The 16,374-nt window shown below is 41.1% G+C and overlaps 1 protein-coding gene across 3 annotated transcripts in view; it reads left to right on the forward strand.

Annotated features, from left to right (window-relative positions):
* The window catches only part of EEFSEC (eukaryotic elongation factor, selenocysteine-tRNA specific), a 252,616-nt gene that overhangs the window by 97,569 nt on the left and 138,673 nt on the right, over positions 1-16,374 (forward strand). For all 3 annotated transcript variants that reach the window (XM_025922542.2, XM_086697291.1, XM_086697292.1), the window contains exon 3: positions 13,904-14,000. In XM_025922542.2, the coding sequence (XP_025778327.1) occupies positions 13,904-14,000 (97 nt within the window). The remainder of the gene's footprint in view (positions 1-13,903; positions 14,001-16,374) is intronic.

Genomic DNA, 16,374 nt, shown 5'->3' on the forward strand with positions numbered 1-16,374 from the left:
CAAAAGGATTTCCTCTCCCACAAGAGAAGAGAAATCTGGTGATACAGAAAATGGGCAGCAGGCATGAGTCTAGAGACAGCATTGGAGGGGTTGGTGAAGGGAGTATTGGGGATGAGGGTGGTCAGATAGAGGATACCTTCAGACATGACAGGGAGACCAGGTAGCAGTAGATTTTTTTTCTTGGACTCTTGCCTTCTTTTGCCTGTTCTTGAACTGGGTCCTTTGTCCTGCTTCCCATTGGGTGCCACAGTAGAGAAATGTGAAGAAATGGCCAAGGGTCTTGAGGAAGATGAAGAAAGCCATATTATTCACAGTAAAGGTCTTACACTGTATGTTAGGCAAAAGATGTCTGAGATTTTACTTGGATGTGGCACAAATGTATGGAGAAGATTCTGGAAAGATGGAAGAGTAGGAGCACCAGGAATCCGTTTCCCTATCTGCACAACAATTACACTGGCAGAATCTGTCTTATAGAACCATTTTGGAACTCTGGAGTCTATTGAAGGCTTGCAAGGGGAAGGCTTAATTTCAGTTAATTTTAGCTCTTGACACAATAGCAGCTATCCATCCCCATCCCTCAGTCTCATGGCAGGTGCCTGTGCAGGTGTTTCTAGAGCAGCTTGCACACAGCTTGCAGGAACCAGAGTGGGCAAAAATGACCCTGTCCTCCAAATATCAGAGATCTGTGCTCTGATCACTGATTGCTGCTTCTGATCACAGAGGTGCAGACAGACAGACAGGCAGCCATTATTTTTATACCTCCCTCCACTATTACAAGCCCCCTCTCCCCAGCGGAAGTGACTTCTGAAGGATTTGAAGGACCAGCGCCCCCCCTTTTTTTGGTTCCCCCTTCATTTTTTTCTTTTTCCTCTTTCAGAAGTCAGACATTAAAGACTAGAACATTCAGAAACAACTGCAAACATATGGAAGGAAATTACAGAGTAACCACATGCCCAGGGAAAGGGCTCAGATAAGACCTAAGAAGACTTCTAAGTTTATACTTCAGGCTGAGACAGCATAGAGACAGCCTTCAATAATAAAAAGAAAAACAAAAAACCCCAAGAACAACAACAAAAAAGAGGAAACTGCAGGGAAGGGGAAGAATCTGATTTATAGAGTTAACCATCTTATTTGACTCAAATTTCCAGCTCCCAACAAAAAAATCACAAGGCATAAAAAGAAGCAGGAAAGTATGGCCCAAAGGAAAAAGAATCAATAGAAAGTGTCCTGGAAAAAGACCTGATGGTAGATATACTAGACAAAGACTTTAACTATCTTAAAAACAGTCAAAAAAAGTAGAGGAGAATGTGGAGAAAGTCAAGAAAGTAATGTATGAACAAAATGGAAATATTAACCAAAAAAATTTAATCTAAAAAGAAACTAAAGAAATCCTGGATCTGAAAAGTACAATAACTGAAAGGAAAAAAAATCACTAGAGAGATTTAAAAAGCAAATTTGAGCAGGCAGAAGAAAGAATTGGTAGACTTGAAGATAGGACAATAGAAATTATCCAGTCTGAGGAACAGAAAGAAAAAAATTGAAGAAAAGTAAACAGAGCCTAAAGGACCTGTAGGATGCCATCAAGTGGATGAACATATACATTGTGGGAGTCAAGGAAGGAAGGAAGCAAGCAAGCAAGCAAGCAAGCAGAGAGGATATTTGAAAATCTCAAATTTTAGGAAAGACATTAATATAAACATCCAAGAAACTCAATCAACTCCAAGTAAAACGAACTTTAAGAGACTCACACTGAGACATATAATCATGCAACTTGGCAAAAGTCAAAGACAAAAAGAAGATCTGGAAAGCAACGAGAAGTGACTTGCCACACACAAGGGATCCTTAATAAGATAATAAGCAGATTTCTCAGCACAGTCTGTGGAGGCTGGAAGGTAGTAGGCCCATACATTCAAAGTGTTAAAGGAAAAAAAAAACCACTGTCAGTGAAGAATTGTATATCTAGAAAAGCTACCTTGAGAACTGAGGGAGAAATTAAGACATTCTTAGATAAACAAAAGCTGAGGGAGTTTGTTACCACTATACCTGCCATGCAGAGATGCTCCAGAGTCCTGCACAGTGAAATGAAAAGACACTAGGTAGTAACTTGAAGCTCTATAGTGAGATCCAGTCTCACGTGGGCAATTATAAAAGCTGGTATTATGGTGAGGTTTGTGATTCCATGTTTTTTCTACATGATTTAAGAGACTAATAAAGATAAAAGAATAAAACAATGATTTGTCTGAAAGATAGTAGTATTGTAAACTTTGGACCTTAACTCTACATTTTGTTTTCTACATGATTTAAGAGACTAATGTATTTAAACGAATATTAGTTGATTTGGGGCACATAGTGTATAAAGATGTTATTTGGTGGCATGAACAACAGAAAAAGATGGGGTCAGAGCTGTATAGGAACAGAGTTTTTGTATGTTATTGAAGTTAAGCTGCTGTAAGTTCACATTAGAATATTATAACTTTAGGATGCTAAATGTAATCTCCACGTTAGCCACACACACACACACACACACACACACACACACACACACAAAGCTATAGAATATATATAAAAAGAAACGGGAAGGAAAGTTAACTGTTTCACAACAACAACAACAACAACAACAACAACAACAACTAAACACCAAAAAAGATACTAATGCAAGAAATAAGAGACCAAAAAAGCTCTAAGGCACATAGGAAACAAATAGCATAATGACAGAATTCCCTCCTTATTAGTAGTTTCTTTAAATGTAAATGGATTAAGTTCACCAATTAAAGGGGAGGCAGTGGCAGAATAGACAAAAACACATGGTCTAACTATAGGTGCTCTACTAGAGGCTCACTTTAGATCCAAAGACACAAATCAATTGAAAGTGAATGGATGAAAAAAGATATTCCATGCAAATGATAATCAAAAGAGACCAGGGATGGCTATGTTTATATTAGACAAAATAGACTTTCAATAAAAAAAGATTATGAGAGATAAAGAAGGATATTATATATTAATAGAAGTTCCAATACAGCAAGAAGAAATAACAATTATAAGCATATTACATACCTAATGACAGACCCGCAAAATATATGAAGTAAAAACTGACAGAATTGAAATAGACCTAGTTCTAGAACAATAGTTAGAGATTACAATGATAGATAGAGGAACCAGACAGAAGATAAGGAAGGAAATAGAGGACTTAACACAACAAACCAACTAGCCTAACAGCCATATACAAAACACTTGATCCAACATTCTTCCCACATGCACATGGGACATTTTCCAGGACAGGCCGTGCCAAATTAAGTCTCAATAGATTTAAAAAGTCAGATCTCCTACTAAATATCTTTTCTGACCACAACAGGATAAAGGTAGAAATCAATAACAGAGGTAAGATTGGAAAATTCACAGATTTGTGGAAATTAATATATGTAAACAACCAATGGATCAAGGAAGAAATCATAAGGCAAATTAGAAATACTTGGAGATGAATGATAACCAAAACATACTATTATGGAATGCAGTAAAAGCAGTGATGAGTGGGAAATTTATAGTTATAAATTCTAACATTAAAAAATAAGAATGATTTGAAATTAGCAACCTAACTTTACAACTTAAGGAACCAGAAAAAGAACAAACTAAACTTAAGGATAGCACAAAGAAGTTAATAATAAAAGATTAGAGAAGAGAAAAATGAAATAGGAAAAGAAAAACAATAGAGAAAAGGAAACCAGAAGTTGGTTTCGAAAAGATCAACCAAATTGACAAGCTAGATGGACTAAGAAAAAAAGAGAGAAAACTCAAATTATTAAAATCAGAAATGAAAATGGGAATATTACTATTAAGTCTATAGAAACTAAAATTGGACAACCTTGATGAAATGGACAAAGTCCTGGAAAAATAAAATCTACCAAGACCAAATCACAAATACATAGACAATCTGAATAGACCTGTTTGAAGGAGATTGAATCAGCAATCAAAAATCTCCTAACAAAGAAAAACTCTGGATCTGATTAATTGGCAAATCCCAACAGTTAGAGAAGAGCTAACACCAATTCTTAAACTTTTCCAAACAAATCGAAGAGGAGAGAACACTTTCTAGCTCATTCTTTGAGGTCAGCACTACCTTGATACCAAAGTCAGATAAAGATACTAAAAGAGAAGAAAACTGCAGACCCAAATCCCTTATGAATATTGATGTAAAAATCCTCAGCAGAATGCTAGCAAACTGAATTTAGCAGCATACTAAAAGGATTATATACCACAACTAAGTGGGGCTTATTCCTGGAATGCAAGGATGGTTTAACATACAAAAACCATTTAATGTAAAATACCACATGGTCATCAATTGATAGGGAAAAAGCGTTTGACAAAATTCAATACCCTTTCATGCTAAAAACAATCAACAAACCAGGAAGAGAAGGAAAGTACCTCAAAATAATAAAAGCCATATGTGAAAAACGTACAACAAACATCATATGAAGTTGTAGAAGGCTAAAGTTTTTCCTTTAAGATCAGGAACAAGACAGATGTTACCACTTTTTACCCCTTCTATTCAAAACAGTACTGGAAGTTCTAGCCAGAGCAATTAGGCAAGAAAAGTAAATAAAAGCATCCAAGTTGGAAGGGAAGAAGTAAAATTATCCCTTCATGGATGATATGATCTTATATGTGGAAAACCTCATTAAGCTTATAAATGAATTCAGCAGAGTAGCAAGATACAAAGCCAACGTGTAAAAATCAGTTGGATTTCTATATATTAACAATGAATAATCTGAAAATCAAATTATGAAAAGAATTCCATTTGTAGTAGCATCCAAAATAATAAAATACTTAGGAATTAACAAAGGAGACAAAAGACTTATATAATGAAGACTAATGAAGACATTGCTGAAAGAAATTTAAAAAGACATAAATAAATGGAAACACATTTCATGTTCATGGATTGGAAGACTTATTACTGTCAACATGTCAGTGCTACCCCAAGCAATTTACAGATTCAACATAATCCCTATCAAAATCCCAATCAAGTTTTTTGCAAAAATAAAAAAACCTGTACTGAAATTCATATGGGGTCTGAAAATTCCCCAAATAGCCAAAACATTCTTGAAAAAGACGAACAAAACTAGACAGTTCACACTTCATGATTTCAAATCTTACTACAGTGCTACAGTAATCAAAGCAGTATGGTACTGGCATAAGGCAGACATACACACCAATGGAATAGAGTAGAGAGCCCAGAAATAAACTCTTGCATATATGGTCAAAGGAGGGTTGACAAGGGGGCCAAGACCATTCAATGGGGGAAGGACAGTCTTTCAACAAATGCTGCTGGGAAAATTGGATGGATATCCACATGCAAATATGATATCTAACATCATATACAAACATTAGCTCAAAAGGGATCAAAGAACCAAATGTAGGACTTAAAACTCCCAGAAGAAAAATTTTTTTAAATTTGTGCATCAAAAGACCATATCAGCAGAATAAAAAGACCACCTACAGAATGGGAGAAAATATTTGTAAATCTATATATCTGATAATAAGTATATATAGTAACTCCTAAAACTGAAGAACAAAAAACAAATGACCTGATTCAAAAATGGGAAAGACTTGAATAGACATTTCTCCAAAGAAGATACACAAATGGCCAATGAGTACATGAAAAAAAAAAAAATGCCAGCGTCACTAATCATTAGGGAATTGCAAATAAAACTGCAGTGAGATACCAGTTCACACCTATTTGGATTGCAGTTGTCAAAAACAAGGAGGTAAGTGTTGACGAAATGTGGATAATTGGAGCCATTGTGCACTGTTGGTGGAAATGTAAAATGCTGCAGCCGACATGGATAATGGTATGGAGGTTCCTCAAAAATTAAAAAATAGTAATGTTAACTAACTGGAATTTAAGTAAAAACTTTAAAAAACTAAAAATAGAATTACCATGCACCAATTCTTCTTCTGGGTATATACTCAAAAGAATTGAAAACCGGGTCCCCAAGAGATGTTCATAATAACATCATTCACGATAGCCGAAAGGTGGAAGCAAACCAGGTGTCCGTTGATGGAAGAATGGATAAGCAAATTGTGGAATACATACAATGGAATATTATTTATCCCTAAAACTGGAGAAAATTCTGATATATGCCACAACATAGATGAACCTCAACGATATTTTGCTACATGAAATAAGGCAGTCACAAGAAGGCAAATACTGCATGATGCCATTTACATGAGATAATTAGAAGAGTCAAAATCATAGAGCCAGAGTACTGTTGCCAGGAGCTGAGGGATGGGAGGATGGGGTTATTGTTTAATCGGTATGGAGTTTCAGTTTTACAAGAAAAAAGAGCTGTGGAGATGGATGGTGGTGATGGCTGCACAACGTTACAGATGTATTTTATACCACTGAACTGCACACTTAAATATGGTTAAGGTGTGTATTTTTGTTATGTGTATTTTGTTATGTGTATTTTTATGTTTTTTTTTGTTATGTGTATTTTTTTTGTTATGGGTATTTATTTTACCACTATAAAAAAAATTGGGAGTGGGGGGAAATGCATGGAGTTATCTTAGAAAGTTAATTCTTTTTCAGTTATCTTTAAATTTCATCGGTTAAGTTCAAGAAAATGTCTCAGCTTGGTCCTAGTATGTCTTTAGTGCTTCCCTAACTTTCTAACCAGGCTCAGAACCTTCAGCAAGGAATAGTATCTAGCTAGGATTTAATAGCCTTCTTTTGTTTTCTTTATTTATTTTTGTAGCTGCAGTAGTAGATTTCTTGTCCCCTGAAGGGAACTGTGGGTGATTAATCAAACGTCCCTTAAAGCAGAGAATCATAAAAAATGGCACATTCAAACCTTACATAATATTTTAACTTAGAGTATATCCGTGCATTCTTACAATATCAATAACATAAGCTGCTCCGGGGAAACATAAAAGGCTCTCAGCATCGTGCCTCTCCTTCTCCATTAGCAGCTAATCCAGGCTCATCGGAGTCATCTTGGCTTTGCGGGCAATTTTGCATCCTGAATTCAGGCCCATCTCCTCTTCTTCGTGCTGTTTTGTTTAGGCATGTGTGATTTCTGCACTATCTGTAATTTCAGTATCACACAAGTTAGCACTCCTGATTCATGTTACCATTCATTCTTTTGGTCTGAATTCAGGAAAGGAAGCTATATTCTGGATGTTCTTCTTGGTCAGAATTTATGTTTTTAAAAGCTCTAGGGTTTGTTGCTTTGCCAGCATTAAAAAGTTGTAATTTGCGAGTCCAGCTGCAGTACCTTAGGCAGCTGGGGTTGTCATTTTGGCGCTTTTTTTTTTTTTAATATCCAGGTGCAGCATGCTTGTGTGTGTGTGTGTGTGTGAGTGTGTGTGTGTGATTGTTTCTCTTGGTAGCTTAAGTTAGAATAGTTCTACCAGTGTGTTAGAGGTGTTCTCCAGTTAAATAACCTGGAGAAAACAAAACAAATGGCTTCAGTTCTGTTGTGAGTATCGGCATCACATGGCTTCCTGTGGCCAAAGTCCTTGCCCCGGTAACTCATGACCTTGTTATATCTGTCACTTGCTAGTTTGAGCCCGCTGACTGGCACCCTGAGTTCTTTTGCATATAAGCCATTCCCAAATGCACCGTCTGCAGTTTGGGTCTCCTTAAAGTGAAGCCCGATTTGCACAGCAGCGTGAGTGAATTTTTCTGTGTTTTCACAGCCTCCTCTGAAGTCTTTTATCATTTTCTTATTCACACTTAATTTGGCACCAGGTTGTAAAGAGATCTGCCTGTATGTCATCTTTCTAAATAATTCTATTTAGCTCTCATAGAAACAGCTATTTTTCACACTGTTGTTTTATGATACTAAATTAAATTAAAATAACACAGCTGGCATTACCAAGTTTACGCCATAACCACTGTGTCTCCTGTTCAACTTAAAGGTCAGGTGGTGAAGGCAAAAGTGTGGGGTGGACTGGACTCTCGAGTGGGGCTTCGAAACTCAAGCCGTCTCCTGGGTGTGGGCACCTAGTGCACTAGGCTTTAGGCACGGGTTTTGCAGAGCAGAGGGAGTGAAGACCCATCCGCCAATGGCTGTCCTTGTGGCTGGTGGTGGGAGGGCCTCTCCTGTGCCTTTTCTTTGTTGCAGATGATACTGGTTTTCCATGTAGATAGTAACAGAGTCATGTTTTTCAATAAATGTATTTAAGGAGGAACGTGAACTGTTTTAAAGGAAAAAAAACTGAGAAAGTAATAGCTTAGGTGGTACGTCGATTTGACGAACCTTGTGAAGAGGGCATTAGGACCAGTGACCCATGTGAAGGTGACACTGAAATAGAGGCAGAAGGGAATGGAGCAGAGCAGCCCAGCCCTGTCCTGGTGGGTGGGGGCACCGGACTCCATCTTCTGTTCTTCTGTTTCAAGGGTGCCGTGGTGACATCTGACACAGTAATCATTCCCAGGGGAGGGATGGTGGGGGTCACCCTTAGGATGTCCAACACAGTGGGAAGGACACTACTCTAGAACAGGGCTTTTTGCCTCTGCCATTTACTTCACTTACGACTCTTTAGTAATCATTTAACCTCTCTGTGCCTCAGTTTCCCCATCTCTAAAATGCCACTTTTACCCCTCCCTTCATTACCATCGAGGGTTAAATGGGGTGATGTGTATGAAGGCTTTTAGCCAAGCATTATGCCACTCACATAGTGCTCAAATAACGTTATGGGAATGTTAACGATTATTCCTACCTCCGAGGGTTGTTTTAAGGATCCAGTAAATTTATGTCTTTATCTGAAAGTGATAGCAAACTGAGAATATTAAGTACTGTCATTATAGTTATTATCATCTTTCTTTCATTGGTTTGAGAATAAAATTTACTGAAGGGCAAGGATTTTGTTACTCCATTTATAGGACTTAAATATGTTATGTTCCCTGATCTTTGAAGATCAGCCACTTTCCAAATTCTCATGGATTTGAGAAAAGGCACACAGCCCTACCTCTAACCCAGGCAGATGGAACACTGTTCTCTTGATATTCTCAGGGGGATGGTAAACCCAGAGTTACCTTTTAATCATAGCCCCACCACTCATTAGCTGTGTGACCTAGAGCAAATGACAGAACCTGGCCAGCTTAGGACCCCCTTCTGTAATACTGGAGGAGGAGGAATCACAGCCACCTCATGGGGTTGATAACATGAGGAGTGCAGAGCTTCTAGCACAGGTGCTGGGACTGTGGGTACTTGACCCCGCCCCTTCCCTTCACCCCCACTGTGCTGGACACTGGATTGCATACAAAGAGGCACTTTGGAGAAATTTTTAGACTTGGGGGAAGGTAAGGGTGCATCTACTGGAGGAGGCAAAGACCAGAACCAGAAGTGGTATGGAAATGTCCCCTGAAAGTACACTTAAATGTAAACAGATGGAAGATGTTCAACATTATCTGGCTTACTAAGGAAATACAAATTAAAATGAGGTATGTATAAAAAATAATGAGCTTTTGATGTATGTTTAGTGAAATAGACATACCAGATGTTCACTGTGGTAGTGAAAAGGGTAGCAAACCTTTCAATGTATGTTTTTTTCTTTTTAATTGAGATAAATCACATACCATAAAATTCACCCTTTTATTGTGTATAGAATTACACAACCATCACCATTATCTGATTTCAAAAACACTGTACCCATTAAGCAGCTGTTTCCTATTCCCTCAGCCCTGGAAACCACCAGTCTGTTTTCTGTCTCTCTGAATTTGCCTATTCTGGATATTTCATAAAAATCACGCAATATGTCACCTCTTACATCTGGCTTCATTCACTTAGCATTGATGGGCACTTAGGCTGTTTCCACATTTTGGCTTTTGTGAATAGCGCTTTTATGAACATACATGCACAAGTATTTGAGTACCTGCCTCCCATTCTTTTGAGTTTACACATAGAAATCTCTGGGCCATATGGTAATTCTACATCTCCTTCATTTTTGAAGCAGGTTTCTTTTGCTGGAAACATAAGACTTGGTTGACTTTTTTTTTTTTCTTAACTTCCAGCATTTTGAATATGGCATCTGCATTACCTTCTAAGCTGCCATGATTTCTTTTTTTTTCTTTTCTTTTTTTAACTTGTTCATTTATTCATTTATTTAATAAATACTTATCAAGTGTCTGCTCTATGATAGATTTTGGGGGGTGTTGTTATTGTTGTTTAGGTATTTGGGATTGGCTGCCCTGGTTTCTGATGAGAGAACAGCTGTTAATCTTATTGAGGATGCCTTGTACTGAATGAGCCACTTCTCTCTGGTTGCTTTCTCCTTGTCATTGGCTTTGACAGCTTGATTATGGTGTGTCTAGATCACATCTCTGAGTTTTTCCCACTTGGAATTTGCTGAGCCTTGTAGATGTCCTTCAAAAACTTCCAAAGTTTTTGAAGTTTATTCAGATCTTTCTGCCCCATCTCTGTCCTTTGTTTTTGAAATTCTCAATATGCATATGTTGATGTACTTGATGATGTCTCCTGTATCATTGAGGCCATGTTCATTTCTCTTCTCTCTTTTTTCCTAGTTTTCCTCAGATTGCATAACCTCTATTGACCTATTCTCAAGTTTGTTGATTCTTCTGCCTGCTCAAATTATTCCATTCCAGAATTTCTATTTGGTTCTTTTTTGTAATTTCTAACTCTTTTTCGATATTTCCTATTTGGTGACTCATTATTTTCATTCTTTCCTTTAGCTCTTTAGACATGGTTTCCTTTGTTTCTTGAATATATTTAAAATAGCTGATTTTCAGTTTTTGTCCAGTAGGGCTTTCTCATGAACAATTTTTATTAACTCCTTTTTTTCTTTGTGGATGGACCATACTTTTGTTCCTTTGTTGTATTGTTATTTTTTTGTTGAACACTGGACATATAGAATAATATAATGTGGCAGTTCTGGATGTCAGATTCTCTTCACCCACACTTTCAGAGTTTGTTCCTATTATTTTGTTAGTGACTTTTGTGAAGTAATTCTGTACAGTCATGTGTGACCACTGAAGTCTCTGCTCAGTTAGCTTACTGGTCAGCTAGTGATTAGACAGAGATTTTCATTAAGCCTAGAATCAGTAAGTCTCCCAGTCTTTGCCAAGGATTAAAAAAAAATTTTTTTAATATTTATTTATTTGTGTGTGTGTGAGAGAGAGATAGAGTGCAAGTGGGGGGAGGGGCAGAGAGAAGGAGACACAGAACCCAAAGCAGGCTCCAGGCTCTGAGCTGTCAGCACAGAGCCCAATGTGGGGCTTGAACCCACTGACTGAAAGATCATGACCTTAGCAGAAGTCGGACGCTTAACTGACTGAGCCACTCAGGGGCCCCTCCCAAGGATTTCTATTGGGTCATGCTTTCAGTGCTCAGGCAGGCATTTAACAACTCTGCCTTGGCCTTCACTTCCTGCTTGCATAGAATCTTATGATCAGCCAAAGGTGAGAGTTTAGGGCCTTCTCATATCTTTCCTGACAGTGCCCAGGCATGCCCATAGCTTTTTGCCGTCAAATAGCCTTATAGACTACCAGGAAATCTCCAAACCTCCCATGGGAGCTCCCAGCTTTTCCTTCTATGACCAGTTTGTCCAAACTGTTATCCTCTGCCTCAAGCAGCTGCCTCTAATTGTTTTCAACAAATGCCCTCGAGGAAAATGCTGTTCACACTGGCAAACTCCAAAGCAGGTCAAATAAAGATAGCCTTGTAAAAATATAGTCTTCCAGGGAGCTACCAGATTGGAAAAATAATGATACTTCTCTGGGAAAGGGGCTTTGATGGAACTCAAACCCACTCTGCAACCTGCTGTCAGGCTGCTAGCTTCCATTCTGATTGCAGATGTTGGCTATTAGGGCTAGTGCGAAGTTGGGGAGGGGTGGATGGGAATAAAGCAAGTTAAAATGCCACAAAGCTCTTTTTAAAAAAAATGTTTATTTATTTATTTTGACAGAGCACGTGCAAGTGGGGAAGGGGCAGAGAGAGAGAGGGAGAGAGAATACCAAGCAGGTTCCATGCTGTCAGCACACAGCCTGACCTGGGGCTTGATCCCATGAACTGTGAGATCATGACCTGAATCGAAACCAAGAGTTGGACGCTCAACTGACTGAGCCACCCAGGTGCCCTGCCACAAAGCTCTGTTATTCTTACCAAGGTTCAGCCATTTTTCTTGAATAAACATTCCACAAATTGCTGCAAACCTTTGGTTAATTTCTAGAATTCTGGAAAAGTTACTTCTGATGATTTTTGCCACTGTTCTTTTTTTGCTTTTATGGAGGAGAGACTTGTTGAATGTCTTTATTCTACCATCTTGCTGATTTTTCAATGTATATTGAGTCTTTGACTTCTTTCTTATGAATGAACCCCAAAGCAAGGGGGGAAAAACCCACTCACATTCACCAACATGTTTTATCAGTGTTACTTATAATAGTGAAAAATTTGAAATGTTCTAAATCAGTGACATTGGTGGGGGAAAGCGTGTAAATTCTGGGTAACACTATTATGCAGCCGTTAGGAAAGGAAGAGGAGGCCTGGATGGTGGAATTATAACATGGAAGCTGTGAGTCTTGATTCTAGGGTCACATGGGCTGGATTGGAGTTTGCTCCAATGACTTGGAGCAAATTAATTTGCCCCTCTAAGCCTCAATTTCTCATCTATAAAATGGTGACAGTTCCGGGGTGCCTGGGTGGCTCAGTAGGTTAAGCATCCGACTTCAGCTCAGGTCATGATCTCGCGGTCTGTGAGTTCGAGCCCCGTGTCGGGCTCTGTGCTGACAGCTCGGAGCCTGGAGCCTGCTTCGGATTCTGTGTCTCCCTCTCTCTGCTCCTCCCCCACTCGCACTCTCTCTCTCTCTCACACACACAAAAATAAATAAACATCAAAAATTTTTTTTTAAATGGTGACAGTTCCATAGTGGTGCTGTGAGCTGTCAGTGAAGGTGTCCAGGCAATCTGTGTGGCTCAGCCAAGTGAGTTGTTATCGCTGTTGTTGCTATCATCCAACAGAAAATTTGTTATGCTATGGGGCGCCTGGGTGGCGCAGTCGGTTAAGCGTCCGACTTCAGCCAGGTCGTGATCTCGCGGTCCGTGAGTTCGAGCCCCGCGTCAGGCTCTGGGCTGATGGCTTAGAGCCTGGAGCCTGTTTCCGATTCTGTGTCTCCCTCTCTCTCTGCCCCTCCCCCGTTCATGCTCTCTCTCTGTCCCAAAAATAAATAAATGTTGAAAAAAAAAAAGAAAATTTGTTATGCTATAATGGCAAATAACAGCTAGAAGGATGTGAAATTTTATGTATGCTGTAACCAAAATATAAGGAAAAAAAAAATCCCTGGCAACACATGGAAAAACCAAGGTTGGAAGAAAGCACACCACAATGGCAGGATTATGGGTTGTATATGTTCTCTTTTCCATTTTTTAAAAATCACTGGGTAAGATAAATGTCTACTCACAGTAAGAATCTCTTCTTAAAGAAGGAGAGGCTCTTCAGGAGGGCCCAGGCAGGAACACCTCCCCATTAGACACTGGGATAGTGGAAGTGTGTTTCCAGATGCATCTTCAGGGACTTTTTGGTAACCAGTATTTCCCGAGTCTCTGCAGGAAACTAGGATGTATTTCCTGGTCTTCTTCAAGAGGGTCTTTTATTCAGCGTCCTGGGGGCCAGGGTTCACTGCTGCCTCCTCAGGGTGGGTTCTGAACATGGTGGTTAAAACCCAAGAGCACCCTTTTAAATTCTATTGTCCAATCCAAAGGTTTTCTTGTGAGGCCTCTGTTTCCTCATCTGCCGAGTGGGAAAATGATGGTACTCTTCCTTGATGCTTCCCAAAGGATGGAAGGAGAGGCTATCCGAAGTGCTTGGTGCTCTGCCAGGTACTCCACAGATGTGCTGTGTCCGTGCTGGTGATCTCTATAACTTGGCGGGGCTTGTTTTTCCATTTCAGGTTCCGAGGTGCACCGATTATATCCGTGGCGGCCAAGCCTGGGGGACCAGAGGCCCCCGAAACAGAAGCTCCACAGGGCATCTCAGAGCTCATTGAGGTACTTGAATCCAGGCTGGCCTCTGGCCCCAGTCCCACTCAGGCAGGTCCCTTTGTGTCCTGCTTGGTCTGACGGGGAGAGAGAGAGGAGGCACCCCAGCAAGACGACTCTGAGCTGGTTCCTTTAACTACCACCACCCCTCTCCCAGGTACATGAGCACCTTAGTATACCCTCCCTCACCTCCCTGCAAGAGTTAAACCAAAAGAGAAGCAGAGCCGCGCACCCCCCCCCCCCCCCCCCCCCCGTCTCATTCAAAGTCCTGCCCAGCTGTCCACACTCTTGTAAGTCTTTCTTTTTCCTTTCTCTTGCTGAACACCCCCACCCGGACACAGCAGCTCCTGCCTCCTGGAGCTCTGGGCCATGTCATCCATTCCAGGCCTGCAGACTGTGCCGGTCCCCCAGTGTGTCCCACTGGCTGATGGAGATGGGCAGTGCAGCTCAGGTCCTCATGGTCTCCACCAAATAATGGAGCCTCTGAGGCACAGGCTCTGTGTCCAGGCTCAGTGGTAGATAAAGGGAGGGAACCCAGCCACCGTGGGGTGTCCAGGGTAGCCAGAGGGCAGGTTGGGGATGGTGGGGTGGTGGTGATGCTGCTGGAAGGATGGTGGTGAGAAGGGGGACCTCAGTGTCCCTCACTAAGAGGGGCGGAGTGTTGAGGTACCTCGACTCTGGGGCTGCGTGCTGGGCCTACCACCTGCTGTCTCTTGCCTCTATTCCCTCAGTTTTAAGTAGGGAAAATCCCAGCACCACTTCCCTTTGGACTTGGTGTGAAGGTTAAGTGATCATTAACCTTTTCACAATGATCATTAGCTTTCACAGTGGCCCCGGGAGGCTTAAGTTATCTGCATCTTACCAAGGAAAGTGTCAGACTCAGGGGAGTCAAGTAACTTGCCCAAGGTCTCACAGCAAGTATGTGGTGGAGCTGGCATTTAGTCCCAGGTCGGTTGTTGGGTGTCTTTGGGGTCCACCTGTATCTGGACCCACAGAGCCAAGATCAAATGTGACTGAGTACACTGCCACCATTTCTATGATAACAAGGTGCTGATCTGGCTGACTCTGCAAAGCAAACCTTTTCTGGGTGACGCTTTTGTTTATTTTTTCGTCAGCTTCAGGGAGCACTGGTCTGGGAGCCTGGGACAGTCATTTTTATTAAAGCAGAATTCGCCCATGTTGCTATGAAAGATGTTTGTCTATTCCTTTAAGAAGCCTCTGCATAAATATCAGGCAAAGCCTGTTTTGAATCTTTAGTCTTTTTCCAGAATTGTTATCACAAGGCTGAGAGTTTAGAACCTTCACTACCGAATACTTTTTGACAGCCTCTTCCCTGATGAAAGGAGAAAGCAGCAAAATAAAAGGAATAATGCAGCCTTTATTTCCATTTGTTTATAAGGAATTAGCTCTGACATTTCTGAGCACATAGATAGCATGAGGAAAAGGGGCTGGCTGAGGTCAAAGCTGGTGGAAAGTGTCAGCGGAGAAGAAAACTCAGAACCACAAATTGAGGGGGCAACACCGGGCCTTGGCAGACATGAGGTGGTCCCTCTGTCTCTGCCGGGGCTTAGAGAAACAGCATTCACCCCCTCCTTCCCTGCCACACGTGGTGGCAGCCCTGCTATCCTGCATCCTTTGGACACGTGTCCCTCTCTTGGGCACCGTGCCAGCTGCTACAGATACTTGGAAGGACTCAGGGCTCTAGGAGGGAGACAAATAAACAAATGATCACAGTGGTATGTTAACTGGTTGATGATGGGCTGGGGAAGGGAGCCATACGGAAAGGGTAGGAAAGCCTTCCCAGAGGTGATGTGTCCCTGGAGAAGGGAGGTGAAGCTAGCTGGTACACTTCCAGGGCCTGCCAGCGGCTGGTGCCTGCTGTGAGAGGGCAAGTGGTGGGGGACGAGGCTTCCATGGTACCTAGGAGCTAGATGATGACACATCTTAAATTCTGCAGGCTCGGGGGGCGCCTGGGTGGCGCAGTCGGTTAAGCGTCCGACTTCAGCCAGGTCACGATCTCGCGGTCCGTGAGTTCGAGCCCCGCGTCGGGCTCTGGGCTGATGGAGAGAGGGAGCTCTCTCTCTGCCCCTCCCCCGTTCATGCTCTGTCTCTCTCTGTCCCAAAAATAAATAAACGTTGAAAAAAAAAATTAAAAAAAAAAAAAAAAAATTCTGCAGGCTCGGAAGGCTAGGAAAGCATGAGGCTTGGACTGACGCGTCCAGGGCTGTCCTGCAGCAGGTCCCTGTGCTGCAGTGCAGGCGAGGGCCTGGGGGTCGGCCTGTTAGGAGGCTGTTCATTATCCCAATGAGAGGAGAGAGAAGTTCCTTTGAACCGAGAGGAGCTGAGAGCACAGCAGGAGTTTGGAGTGTAATCAGGAAGTGGT

This window comes from Puma concolor, chromosome A2 (genome assembly GCF_028749965.1).
Source record: "Puma concolor isolate L17-30 chromosome A2, mPumCon1.1.hap2, whole genome shotgun sequence".
NCBI lineage: Eukaryota > Metazoa > Chordata > Mammalia > Carnivora > Felidae > Puma > Puma concolor.